The sequence below is a fragment of the Drosophila tropicalis genome, unplaced genomic scaffold, assembly GCF_018151085.1.
Source record: "Drosophila tropicalis isolate 14030-0801.00 unplaced genomic scaffold, ASM1815108v1 contig_393, whole genome shotgun sequence".
NCBI lineage: Eukaryota > Metazoa > Arthropoda > Insecta > Diptera > Drosophilidae > Drosophila > Drosophila tropicalis.
In genome coordinates, this window is record NW_027172855.1 from 438,062 (window position 1) to 453,080 (window position 15,019).

The window sequence follows — 15,019 nt, forward strand, 5'->3', positions numbered from 1 at the left end:
ATTTCAGAATATTGAAGAAACAAAAAATTTTAACATTAACAGAGAATAAGGAGTAAAATCTTCTAGATAAATATATGATTTTGTTCCTGTTGAGCCTGAATATTAGACGATTGTCCCCACATTAAAAGCAATATTAAGACTACAAAATTTTAGCTACTCAATATATTTTCCACAAAAGAATATGTTACCTTTGACAAGGAGTAATAGAAGGATTGTTTATCATTGAAATCTTAAGTCTTGTTTACAATTTAAATTAATATCTGTCAATTATTTACAATTTCGAGTTAGAGAACTTAACAATTAACAAACTAACAACTTATTGAATAATAAATTGTGAGTTCTACTCTTTAAAACCATTTTTTGGGGATTTTTGAAGTAATGATTGAGGTAATAAAAACATCCGATCCAGTGTTGGTTGCTTCTTGTTCAAGGGATTAGATCCAACTATGTCGATAGTGTATAACAAACTGACTTTAATTGCCCTTTACAAAATTTTCAATTGTTTTTCTATTGGCTTCCTTCTTGAGGTTTCTTTGGCTTAATTTACCTTTCCTTTCCTTTCAGTGTGTATGTCTGAGTGTCTTTTCTCTTCCTTATGTCTGTCTAACATGGTCCTGCCTGCTAGCCATCTCACTGCCTGTGTCTGTTTGCTGCCGGCAAACTTAATGACCTGAAAACTTTTCCGATAATGTGGGTGAGAATTTTGTGCGGGTTTAGGAAATTATCAACTTAACACCAAATCCGGCACCAAAAAAAAATTTAAAATAAATGGCAAACGTTTAGGAAAATTGCAAAGTCAACTAGGAAAACCTCTCTTTTTTTTGGGTTACCAATTTCAAGTGCTTGACAAAAAGTGTTTAAAGATAAGACTGACTTAGACAATTAAGGGTCTTGGGGCTTACTGAAAGGTAAGTAAATGTTATTTGTCAAGGGATTACACATAAATTAAGTGAAGAAGATGCTCTTGAGAAGCATTTTTAAGTTCTTTAATTTGTTTCATTTCAGTTTTAAATTCAAGTTCTGCATATGAGTTAAACACAGTTTTTCGGGTTGGTTTAAAGTGGAATGTTTGATTTAAATCTCGAAAAATCTTAAGATATATTATACATAAATATTTATGCAAGACCAACATATACTTCTCAAAATAAAACTAGAAAAGTTTAATTCCTAAAAAGACCTATTCCAATTTAGTTTTCTCCTTTTCTGCTTCTCTTAAATCTGATCCAATTTTGGCCAATTTCGTTAAGTTTCGAAAGAATAATGTTAATCTTAAGTTTGTTTTTGTTTCCATTATGATTTGCTGTGGTCTGTGGCAACAACAAACTAAACGTATTCAACGATATGATATCATAAATCTATAATACTAAATCCCATAGAAATTTTCAATATTTTTCGCGGGCGAACTGAAAATAAAGATGAAAAGAAAAACTGAAAATTCTCTGAAAATAAAAAATAACAGAGAGCAAAGCGAAAATTCTCTCTTAGCAAACGAATTGAACACGAAGCGACAGACGAGTCGTGCATGTGGAAGTGGAAGGGGATGTTGGCCCATGTAAAGGAGAAGAATGGGGGATCTACATTGGAGCTCAGCCAGTTGGAATTGCAATGAAGGGGAGAAATAACAAGTGGAGAAGTAGGAGGAGGAGGAGCAAAAGATGAGCATATCGTGAAGGTGGGGGAAATGGCTGGCAAAACGATGACGACACAAAAAGCAGAAACATCAGCAGCAGTGGCTATGGCTATGACTATGGCGATGGTTGTGCCAGCAGAGGAGCGACGACGGACAACGACAACGACGACGACAAATTTCGTTTCGAGGGCTTCTGGTTCGCTTTTTGGCAGCACAAACGAGCAGTCGTCAGTCAGTTGGCCAAGAAACTGGTAGCGTCTGGTGTTTGGAGCCAACAAAAGGCTGGCAACCGTCACCGGTTAGCCGGACCGGACCGGGTGTCCGGGTCCGGGTTGGCCACTAACTCTAAACCCCACCCCCCTCTTTTCGCATTACCGCAAGCTCTTTACATTTTTCGAGCAGATTGGCAATTGAGTTTGAGCGACGCATAGCCAGCCAAGAAAAGTGGCCAGCCAACAGTAACAGCAGCAACAGCAACAACAACAACAACAACAGAAAGAGAAACAACAACTTCAACATCATTTTGAGGTGGTGAAGAGGTCCAACAACGCAGCCAGGACACCAAAAATTTTCTTGGCCAACAACTCTGGTTTGATTAGCCAAGTCAAAGAAATGGCGAGCCAAGATCAAACCAATTGACAGCTAAACGTACACACATACACACACACACTAACACACAGGGACAGTCACACGCAACAGGAAACAGTGGAGCTTGGCAGTCAACTAACATCAACTGAAGGATACGTTCGTCTCGATTATACAGCAAAAAACTTTTATACAAACAAACAAAACGTATTTCAACTGCAAATCAACAACAACAAGTGGCCATTTTTGTGTTGTGTGTGTGCTGTATACTGTGTGTGTATTGTGTGTGTGTGTGTGTGTGAGTGTGCGTGTTTGGGTCACTCACAAACCGACCCCACGTGAGCTGCCAAGAATGTTGAGGAAACTCTCTGGCTTTGGAACCAACTGGACACATGCTAGGCAAACCTCAAAGGATCAGCATCAAATAAAAATAAAAATAAAAACTCCACGAAATTAATTAATACACAATTAATAGTGCTTAATCAAATCAATTACAATTATAATCGAAACTAATAACCAATATAATACACAATATAAATATATATCTATCACTTATATTACGCAAAAATATTAACCAACAATGAGAACTTTTTAGTGCAATATTATCAAAAACAAATATATAACTGAGAATGCTTAAAACAATTTAGCAAACAAGTTATATAAATTTAAATATAATCTAAATAACACACTATAAATTACAATACTATACATGTGTTAATTCTAAGCACTTGTAGACAATTTAGTTTCAACGTAAATTCAACAATTATATACACAATCGGCGCGAGTTGATTTTTTGTTCAACTAAATCAACAATCAAGTGAATGGAAGGCAAATGCAACCCGTTAAAACAGCAGTGAGGAAAAGTGTTATAAACTGGTAAGTCATAAAATTAAAAAATTAAATAAATTAAACAGAAATTGTATACGCATTAAGTGATAACTTGAGAGTTCCTAACAAAACATTATGTAGTTTAATTTTAATAATAAACAAAATGTCTACATAAACAGAATGGGGAAATGAAAATAAAATGAATTTTTTTATATATAGATTTTCTACCAGTTATGTGTTATTGAGTTGGATAAATACAACTCAATTATAGGTAAAATCGGTAAAATAATATATATTTTAACTTAAATGCCTCCAAATATATTTATATAATTTAATGCTTTCTGTTTAGATAGAAATTTGAATTTTTATAACCTTGCTGAAAATATTATAGAACTAGTTAGACCTTTGAAGATGTTTACGACTCCGCGTCTAGAAAGATTGAGAAACCTTATGAAATACAAAAATATTTGAAAAATGGAACTAAATCTATATTATTTATTAAAGAAATTAATGTTGATACATGTTTTTCTAAATATATATCCTATGTTTTCTAATTGAAAAACTTCTCTATCCAAATTTCAATGCATTTGAATGACCTTGACCTTAAAGAATTCGTTTCAAACAACTCAATTTAGAAAAAAATTCTGTTTTTTTTTTTTTTTTATTTTGAGTACTCAGTTGTAAATGAAATAAATTAATTGTTATGGATAAATCTTCTTGAATTTGGTTAATATAGGCTACAACCTATCATCAAGATGGAAACCCTAAGAACGTGATTTCAATCAGACTTTTTTTTTGTATACGTCATTGTAATATGTGTCCTAAATTAAGTCGCTAAAGCTAAGTCGCTAAAGCTTGGTCGCTTGGGCTTTGGCCTTTAAAAAAACATTCTTCTTTCTTTATTTAAACACTTAATTTTTTCATTAAAAAAATGTCTTAAAATCCTGAATTGAAATGAAAGCCTCATAGGTTTAAAAAATCGCTAAAAAAGGTTTGTGAATTTTTTAATATACTTCGAAAAGATTACCTTAAAAATTAAACTCACATACTGTTGAAGGTCAATATTTTATGCCATCAAAGAGTGGTCAAATCTGGGTCATATCTGGGGACTAAAATCCATCGACTTTGTTCTTATTTACCAACAAAAAAACTTGATCTAAAATAATTTGGATCTTTACCCTTTGATGAAATTTAATATCTATTCGAAAAAAACCATAATTTACTTAAAAATTTAAAAAATAAAAACCAACTTATTAAAAATTCACTGTAACGTATGTATATGCATGGAACAAGAGAGCATTCATTTAAGATCGAGATTGCGAATTGTGAATGTCTGTTTAAAGATAAATAAAATATTTCAAAATTTATTTTTCAATTCATCTTTCTTATCAATGGGTACTTATATAAATCATTTAACTTTTAAATACATTTTTTCTTATCTCAATTCTGCAGATTAATTTATCTTAAATGACAAAGTTTTGTTTGTTTCTTTCTTTGTTAGTCTTGGACATTTCTCTTAGGCAAATCAATTAGTTTTAATTGCCTGGCGCATTGGCAGGCAACTTTAATTTATTTTAAATAAAAAATATATATACACAGAGATATTTGTATCTCTCTTTGGCCCATCAATAGAATCAATGCTGGTCCCCATAAATCTTACAAGCCGTTCGTGTTCAAATGCAAAACTGATAAAAAAAAAAACTCACAAAAATAGAAAAAAGAAACGCGATTAAATGAAAGAAAGAAAAAGGAAACTGACCATGGACATATGCAGCCAGTCAAGAGGAAAGGACACAATGGCCTTTGCCAATTTCCTGAAAAAATGTAAAAGGAAAAATTGCTAGGATAAAGAATTATTTGCCAGGATGTCCGAAACATTGTTGGTGTCAACAAAAAAAATTCCTTTTCAGCGCCAAAAGACAACAAACACAAACACGAAAAAAACAAATCAAAGAGGAGAAGCGAAAATAAATGTGAAAACATTAAGCAATGCTTGAAATGCGAGCAATTAAATTTGGTGTTAATGTTGATGCTCTTGCAAAAAATGTTATAAACATTTCTAAGTAAAGAAGATGATGATCTCAATGAAGGAATCGGGTTTCGACAAGTTTTATAAAATTTGGCTTTATTTTAAGAACCTTATCTTATGTTTATACCTTCTGGAAAAATATGAATAAGTATATTCATATGGATATATGCATATTTGTATTCAGAAAGTGCATTAACCAAAGAAAATTCTCTCTTTCATGGATAGTAAAGTGAATTGTAATTGTAAATCTTTAAGTTTTTATAATACTAAATTCACTTTATGGCGAACAAGGTGGTCAGCTTCTGAGGTTGTGCAATGAATACCACACGATCAGTAAAGCAATGTTTAAGTAACATAAATCTTCATGTAAATTTCTAATGTTCAGACTACCATATCACAGCAATTGAAGGTAATAAAAATACGAACAAATTTCAATTATATAGAAATAAATATTCAATCAATACATTGAACAAAGGGAATAGAGAGAGAAGATCACTCTATACGTTTTGAATTGATTAGATTTTTAAATAAAAATGAATAATTATTCTCATTTATTTAATCGAATATTTTGTAATTCTTGTAAGTGTTGTTCAGATCTTGTTGGAATAGCTAAAAGTTTATAGTTTCTAAAGTAAAACTTGATAGAAAGACTTTCAACTTCGCTAACTTATAAAGTCCAAAAACCTTTCATAAAAGCAGATTTATTTATTATTATGAGCTGAAGGTTATTTACACAGAATTCGTAAGAGTATACACATTTCGTTGAACGAAAGTTTTCCTTTAACTTATTGTAGAAGGGGAAGTAGTCTCTTTTAGTTTTTTGGCCAATTAACTCAAGAAAGGAACAAAGATTTTTAATTGTTTTAATGGCTCGTAAATTATTACCCAACTACCTCTCAGGGTACCTCTCACCCTCTTGCCTGTAGCAAACTAATTTTTGAACAACTTTTGTAGTTGTACTTTTTGACCGAGATCATAAATTTAAAAGGCATTAGGAAAACATCTGAAATTTCCAAAAATTTTATGGCGGCACAAAGCAAATAGAAAGCCTTCAAAAAAAAAAAAAAAAATGAATTGACTTAATGTTTCTATGTAAGATGTGATTTTACTTTTTTTTCTCGTTTCGTTTTGCTCAATAATAATGTTTGCCATATTTTTACTATAATTTTCAAATGTTGTGTCTGGATGGAAAGAAACCCAAACAAAAGCCACGTTGTCTGTGCATTGAACCATGACCCATACGCAATGACTAAATGCCTTCCCCAGCTCCATTCAAAATGAACCACAAGCCAACAAAAAGGATGAGCTGAAGGTTAAAAGGATAATGCAAAGATGAGAAGATGTGTGCCTATGTCTGAGTCTGTTGCTCTGCGTTTTGAGGGTGCTGCCTTTAACATATCTTCTCTGAGCCGGCCTATAAATTCCTTATATTCTGTGTGAATTTAGTATTTGAAAGTATGTTGAATGGCTTTTTTGGCTTTCGGTTAAGTAGGAACGCCCTCATAGGCTGTAGCTTTCAACATCTCTTGTCATTTTGGTGTTTGGTGCATTCTTACATTATTTATGTGGCGCCAGGCTGTTCCTGAATGGTTCTTCCTAGTAGAATGACATTTTTATTTCAATTTCTAAGGGGCTTGAGGTACAAATGATTAGTTATCTTGTGGTAACAGCTGTAAAGAAAACCAATTTAGGCTTTAAAGATCGTTTAAAACCATTAATTTTCCTAACATTTGACTAAAGAGTCGAATCGCACTTCTGATTATCTAAGATATTTTCGAAAGTGGTGACAAATCTGTTTCAATTGTTTAAATAGTCTGCAACATTCTAGTTTTGAATGCAATTAAAAAATTATGTTTTAATGTCAAAATATCTTTTTCAAAATGCCATCAATTTGTCTTTAAACTATTTTTCTTTGTGCCTCAAGTTTTTATTTCCCTCTTGTTTGCCCTCATCATCATCATCCTTTTGGCCACTGTCAAGTTAAATTATATTCGGCCGCCAAATTCAGTCAAAAACCATAATTTTTCTTTCGTTATTTCTTTTGCCTAGACCTAGCTAGACATGGCATATAAAACAAACAAACAAATAAATCGCCAAATTATTATTTCCTCATCTCGCTCTGCCTTCTGTCTCAGTGGTGGAGAAAGAATAAAAAAAATACATATAGAAATTGGTAGAAAACTTTATCTGCCCCTTTTGTCGTCCAGTATTTGCAGTAATGATTTACTCGATTTGCATATTTTTGCACTTATAAAAATGCACAAACGATTTTTCATTTTCATTTTGTGCTCGAAAACTTATTAGTGCCGGCGAGCCTTTGATGGGAATAGCTTTACATATACATATATACAGCTTCCTTTTCTTTCTTCTCTATAATGATGATGCCGATGGTCCAGTCCCGCCAGCCGCCTTGTTATTTATTTGTTATGCATGGCAGGCAACTTTTGTCCCATGCCCATGCCGCGTATACTTAATGTGAGGCAAAGAGTTTTTTTTCGTTCTTTTTATCTATCTCTCCGTCTCTCTCTCCCTCTCTTATTTGTTTTGAGTTGTCTTTAGCTGCATTGTGGCAGCGCCTAAAAGTCTAATGCAGCAAAACATATATGTCTTGAGATCAAAATATTGTAAAAGAATACAACAATTTTGATATATATATGTAGCACCTAAGAAAGATGGTACTCTCCTAGCTACTCTATAGTTAGTAACTAACTAAATTTAAGCTGAATTACTGATGGATATAAGATACAGAAGAGTAAAAAAGTTTTATCAAACTTTTATCTTTAAAGACTGATTTCAACCTTCCTATTTGTAATCCTTAAATTGATACACAACTTTGGTTTATGAAGAAGTCTCACTAATGAGAATAAAATAGTCATCATATACTGCGACAAACGTCTGTTTTAAGAATCACTTAAGTATTTAGTCTGTAGAACTAACTAAGAAAAATTAAAAAGCAAATATCTAGTTTTAGAACTCGAAACGTAAGTTTTAGGTTTAGGTTTGTATATAATTATTATAAACGTCTTTGCAGACATCTTTAGTTTAATAGCAAATTTCTTAGTCAAACTTGTTAGGGTATTAGAAAATTCAATTTTTCATTGCTGCTCTTTGAATTTTCTTAGTCTTCAATTCATTTCCTTAACATCAAATACTCTTACTCTCTACCTCCATTTTCATCTCAATCTCTCGGGCCTTTGGTTTCTTGGCACACATAGTAAAGACACGCACCTCTCGGTGCCAGCATCCCCTCCACACTCCCATCCCCTATAGACTTGCCTGGAAGGTCTGCACTCACTGGTCTCCTCTCTGTCATCGCATGAGCCAAGCATAAACATATAATAAACAAACGCAGCCAGATTGGAATTGCTTGCCAACTTTTCTCAAAAAGTTGGCAACGCATCCTGTGGAATTCGGGATGGGGTTGGCAATGGGAGGGGCCCCCGGCTGGGTCGCGTGGCATCGGCCTTTTTGCTATTCTGGCAACCGATTGTGGAGGCGCCACCTCTTGGCACTCTCATTATGATTTTTAATTGCTGACGCACCCAATGAAACAAATAAGAAATTTGACGTCATCAACATTGTCGATTGTTTATTGGTCAAAACAGAGAGTGATTAACAGAGAGAGAGAGTGAGAGAGAGAAGGAGTGGGTGAGGGGGCTCTATTGGCCAGACATTCCAACAGGTGTCCAATTATCATTATTAATTTAATGATTATGTGTTTATCATCACGTTTTGCCCGGTTTGATTGGCCTTTGGCAAGGCCGCTTCATTCCTGGGGTTGAATGTCTTGTAAAAATTTATTGGCCAATATTCAAACATTTTTGCCGGTTGTTTTTTTTTTTTTTTTTTTTTTGTATTTATTTTTTTTGTTTTGCTTTTGTTGTACTTTTTTGGCAGCCAGTTAATATTCAAAGTTTTGTTTGCCAATTTCCTTTCAGTTTTTGATTTTATGTTTTTTCTTTTACAATTTTCTTTCGGCGGTTTTTTTGATTGACATTTCAGTTTTCATCAAAGTTTCATCAGGGAAAGTTCGCTGATTTGTGTGATAAGAAAATAATTAATTCCTAATACCAATTTTTTAATTAATATCATTTCAAAAATCAATTATAAGTAAAAGGTTAATCTCAAATTTTAAAATCCACCACGAAAATATTATTCTGTGATAAAAAGAAAAAGATAAAAAGTGATAAATAAGAAAATAAAACTTAGACATTCCTCCATATATTTTAAATCAACTTCATAAAATTTAAAAGATCCGAAAAAATATCTTTCCTAAACAGTGATCTTTCAATCATAAGGATAATAGTCAATATTTTGGCCTTCAGAATAACAAAGGTAAACAATTGTAAAGTAAAACTTTAAGTTTATAATTAAAGTTTAAAATTTGCTTGTTTTTTCCTATTTGTTTGATTGCATTTTATAAATGAACTTATAAAATTAACTTAACATTAAGTTAAGCTACATATATTTATCTTAAGTTATCTTCAATTCTCAGCTAATGTTCAAGAAAAACAACATTAAACTCAAAGAGATTTGTTGGTAATAACATGAGGAAATATTATATTGAAAATGAATTAACAGTTTCATAATTTGTATGTAGTTTTTTAATGTGGATGAAATGTTAAAAGACATTTATATTGATCATAGGAGAGCCCTCACAAATCGTCGCTTTATATTCTGTTATTAATGATTTCAAGCATTTCTGAAACTTTAGTTTATTTACTTATTTGCAACCTTCTAAGAAAATGTTTCGCACTTAATTTAGTCTCAAGGTTTTTGCGCAAACAAATTAAGTGAAACATTCTAATTAAGAGAAAAGAAAAACTTAAAAACTAATTACAATACGCCCTATAGAATAGAATCGAAAGAGAACAGAGTTTTTAGTCGCTTGTTTCTTTGAAAATGAAAAAAAAAACTGAAATAGATGGAAAACAAAATATACAAAAGCAGATGCATTTGTATCTGTATTTGTGTCTGTATCTTCAGACGTATCTGTATCTGTAATACAAAAATAGACGCAGCGGCGACGCTTTCAACGCGTCTTTGCCCGCGTCAATTGCGCGTCATCGAAAGACGCTAGTCAAAAAAGACTTACATATACCCATACATATATACATATATATGTAGGACCGATCTAAATACTATTTATATGCATATATGTACATGGTGTATATATATATTTTGTAGATATATGTCTTGTACATAAGGGCAGGCGACAGTTCTGCGCAATTTTTTCTGCTTGTCGATCTTCGGGGACCAGCGTCAAGTGTGTCCGAAAATAGCAAGGTATAATGGGCAAATGAACGAAAAAAAAAAAAAAATACAATAAATAAATAAAAACCCAAAAAAAAAGTGTTCGAAAAAATCAACAAAGACTGAATAGCCGAAAGCCGCTTCTAGAACAAATAAATAAAAGCCAAATGAAAATTTTCAAACGCCCGAGCGCAGCCAAAAGGCGAAACGTCAAACGATTTTTCGTAGTTTTTGCGTTGTCCGTGAAAGCTACTTATATATAAAGACATACCTATTATATATGTATATAAAACCCTATACATTAATCTATTTAATAATCTTAACAATTTTAATTTTCACACATTAAAAATGTTTTTTTTTTTTTTTTGCATTTTATGGCCGTGGTTTGGGTGAGAAAATGAAAAAATTATTTATTCATAAATAGATATTTATGAGACTCTATAGTAATAGGTAAAAATTTTGTATTATACGACATATTTAATGCATGATGTCAGATTAAGATCATGAGATCATGCAGCAACAAATTGATTAATTTTTTTTTTTTAATTTTTAATCAAACATTGTTTTGATCGTCTTTCATTATATCTCTTTCCTTATGGCATCTTTCATGGAGACAAAGCCACAGAATTAAAAAGTTATAATAATAATGAATCTGCAAAGTAATGAACTTATTTTCATTGAAGTTTGGTTATTTCCATATATTTTGTAGGCAGATCTGAAGAAGTTTGTCCCTTAAAGTATGCAATCTACTGAAAAAGTATTTATAGTTTACAACAAAATTTTACATTTTTAATAAGTCTCAATAAACAAAGTTTGCTTAGCAGATTTAATTATTTTATTTATTTATTATTCACAATACATTTGACGATTTCTTTAAATGTTTCCAAAGGCACATTTTTGGGCCAATTATTGCATACTTTTAAGGTCAATTTTGCCATTGTATTAGGAAATTCTCTTTCAATAATTTACTCGAATTTTAGGATTTTCATTAGAGTAAGTATATTGAACTTTTTGTAAAAACAAAAAGTAAAAACATGGATTCAGCCGTATCAAATTTTATTGAATTTTCAGAGTTAAATAACTCGTTGGTCAAAATAGATATTATTTTTCGATGCAATACACTTTCCCAATAACCGTATAAATCAAATTGTCAGGCCTGTTCTATGGGCAATTAAGGCCAAATGTTTCACCTCTTTCTTCGTTTATGCTCATAATTAACACATGCGTAAGCAAATTGTCTGGAAATTGAAATTTTATTTGAAATTGGCAGCCGTTCAATGGCACAGTTTCTTCCCACAAAACTGACCTCAGTTAATTTAAATAGCCCCCTGCATCTTTCTCTCTTTCTCTCTCTATCTCTGTCTCTTACTTTCTGGCCAAGACGAAGAGTAGTCACTAAGTGCTGACGATCAGACGGTTTGTCTGGCAGGGGAAAACTTATTGGCAAAACTCCATGGGAACATAAATTATATATATGTATGTACGTACGTACATATATGGCCCAGCTTCCAATTTTCTGTTTATGCCTTAAGAACTAAGGTGGCTATGGTAATTACATTTTATTTGTATAGAATCGGTATAAGAGGAAATGGGTATATTTTAGGTTTCTCGGGGGAATCCCTCTGGTTGCCAAGAATTTTGCTGCATTACGTAATACATATAAAGTTCATTGCCGTTATTCGATTTTTTCCGTATTTTTTTTTTTTTTTTTACTTTTTGGAAGCGAGCGTGAGAAAAAAGGCAAGATTTTGGCAACCTATCATCTTGGCAGAGGCCCACTTTTTTCACCCTCAACACAGTAGACCAGAAAGACCATTTAACTCGAAAGCACTTAGAACTATATAGGCACAGTGGGACAAAAGTAAATAGAAGAAAATCTATCATAACTTAACTCAAAATAATATTAATAACAATCACATCAAAATAAAGCAAAATGAAATTTTTCTTAATTTTAAATAACAGTTATTATTATTTTAAAACGCGATTAGATATTACTCTATTTGGAAAAGACTTTTTATAATACATTTTTAGACAAGTTTTATACATTTATGTTGATATTATTAATATCTGAATGAATAGTTAACATCTTAATGATGCGTTTAAGCCTAGCTTAAAGTTATTACTAAAAACTTAGAATAATAATGATACAGATCTTTACAGCATCCTTATGAAGAGTATATTGATTTTATACGTAATCAATAAGTCTCTATAAGATTTCATATTCTACACGAAGGCATATTAATCGAAATTCTAAATTATAAAACTTGATGGATAGATGAGAGTCTTAAAAAAACCCAACTGATATATCTAAATAGCAACCGATGTGACACCAATTAGCGGCATCTGTGGTCTAAAATATGAATTAGAATTAGTAGAAAGATTTTCAAATAAATAGAAAATTCTCTTTAAGATAAGGAAATTTATGAGATGGGTACATAAACCAGTCATTCGATTTTAATGCTTTGTTAGATTTAGATAAGATTTGCCTAGATTAAAAGTTCACATTTTAAAATGAGGCTAGGATATAAAAGAATTTAATAAAAAAAGTAGAATCTTAAAATTTTGTGTACTGAAATTTGTTAAGATGTTGTTATGTTTACTTTGAGAGTCCTCGGAAAGATAGTTTCGAAGTGTTTTTTTTGTATTGTTGATCATAGTTGAACGATGTAGGAAAGATATTATCTCTACGAAATGGTAATAAGGAGATTAAACCTCCTTTGAATTGTTTCAAAAACTAAAATATGAAACAAATTAACAAAACTATGTCAAATTTTTTAACATTTACTATTTACGTCAAATATATTAAGGTTTGCCTCTTAAGCCATATAAAGATTGTATTGTATATATAACTCAATTGTTTCGTTTTTCTCTTCTTATCATTGCAGACTGCAAAAAAATGCGATGAAAAAGAAAGCCTCGTTGGCCAATTGAGGAGTAGTAACTGCAACATTCTGCCTATTTGGCCTGACCAACCAATGGTAGTAGAGCAGTGCAACCAGTTGGGCAAGATGACAAGGAGGAGACTAAGAAGCCAATGCATTTCGTAAACTTCTTTCAACAAATTGCAACGCATATGGCAACTATTTCTTGCTTGGCTCACATGCGCATGAGAAATATTAAGCATACGCCTGTTGGCCCAGCAAAATATCTACTGTATGTATGTAGTTGTACGTGTGAATGAGAGGTTTACCAACTGCATTGCTGGCACGACCCAGCCAAAAAAACAAAAAAAAACCAACTGGTGCTTCCGAATTGGATACGAACGATGATTATGGGAATTTTTCTTTCTTTTTGCAAGCGTCGCATTGGCAGGACACTTGCCCGACTAGCGACAGGACGACCAATCAGAGCAAAGTTTGTGCGCACTATCCTAGCCGAAATGAACAAAATTCCTCAAGCTGATTGTAATTTAGTTTATATAGTTTATTCAACTTTTATTTTCAGTCACATGCCCAAGCCAATGCCTCTAATTTCAATTTGTGAACATCTAAATCAAAAAAAGTGAAATAAGAGGCTTAATTTAAGAATTTCAATATGATAAATATCAAAAACATTAGAAAAAAAAAAACGAAAAAATGAAATAAAAGTTTTGTAAAGCTTCACAGCGGCACAGCAAAAAAAAAAAAAGGAAACCGATTACCATTTTTGGAATTTTTTCTTTTTCAATCGTTCTACTAGTCATCTTCCATCCTAATGGAATAATTTGGATGCTTGTAGACAGCATTATATGGCATTTTGTGCACGCCAATTTAAATGCTTGAAGATCAAATATAGTTGAATCATTGCCACAGCTAAGTTAACCGCAAGTAAACTATAATTTTTTGGTTTTATTACAAGTGAGTAACGAGACCAAATCATTCCAGTGGCAGCCAACGCACAGCATTGATTTAACGATATATTTTGAGGTGGACGACTTAAAGAGTCACCCAATCCAGCTAAGACGAGACCCTAAAAAGATGTACAAATATTAATAAATTCAATTTGACATTAAAAAACTAATCCATAAATTGTTTATAGTTATATTTAACCGTTTATTTATATCTGATGACTAATACTGGAAACTTTTTATAACCTTACCCATTTGAACATAGGTGCCCAAAAGAACACGGTACGTGGTCCTTGAAAAAATTCGAGATGAAATTATATACTCTAGGAAAACAAATTGAGTGCTCTTGATAGAGTTTTACCTACCCGCTGGCGATTCCCAAAGTGGTCTTACAAGTCCAGGCACAAATCTATCAACTGAACTTATAACTCCTTTATACACTTTGGATAATATTCCCGGATTCTTCGACATGTTTGTGATCTCTTATTTTTTTGGTTGCTTTCCTTAGATTGTCACATAAGTGCCATGTGTTTGGTATACGGGTTATAATTTTTCCAACATTTTTTTCCAAAGGGACTTAAAAATTTGATGACGGAGAAAGCAAAGACTGCTCTTACTCCATTCTCTTGTCTAAGCGGAGGAGTTATTCTCAAAACACACAAATTTTTCAATTCATAAAGTTATATTAATTTTTCTTCACAGTCCTTGGTAGATGAGTTGTCTAAGTGACCCAGTCAATCGGGCAACTGAACAAGGAGGATCCGGGTTCAAATCCCAGGATAGTGTATGGATGTAGTTTTTAGTCTAAGCCGAAGGCCTTAGTTGCCAGTGCTTGTAATTAGTTAGGTTGATAGTTTACAACTATATC

General features: G+C 32.2%; 1 protein-coding gene and 1 long non-coding RNA gene across 2 annotated transcripts; one reads left to right on the forward strand and one right to left on the reverse strand.

Annotated features, from left to right (window-relative positions):
• The first annotated feature begins 1,848 nt into the window (after nt 1-1,848).
• On the forward strand, nt 1,849-14,324 carry LOC137572677 (uncharacterized). The gene is made up of 2 exons (XR_011031726.1): nt 1,849-3,091; nt 13,211-14,324. It is a non-coding gene; the product is annotated as an uncharacterized lncRNA (long non-coding RNA).
• Nucleotides 13,728-14,731, reverse strand: LOC137572676 (mitochondrial pyruvate carrier 2). The gene is made up of 4 exons (XM_068284438.1): nt 14,517-14,731; nt 14,403-14,443; nt 13,966-14,273; nt 13,728-13,812 (listed from the first exon to the last, which is right to left on the reverse strand). Exons 1-3 carry the CDS (start codon nt 14,620-14,622, stop codon nt 14,049-14,051), a joined length of 372 nt encoding a protein of 123 aa, XP_068140539.1. The 5' UTR covers nt 14,623-14,731; the 3' UTR covers nt 13,728-13,812; nt 13,966-14,048.
• Nucleotides 14,732-15,019: the final 288 nt, after the last annotated feature.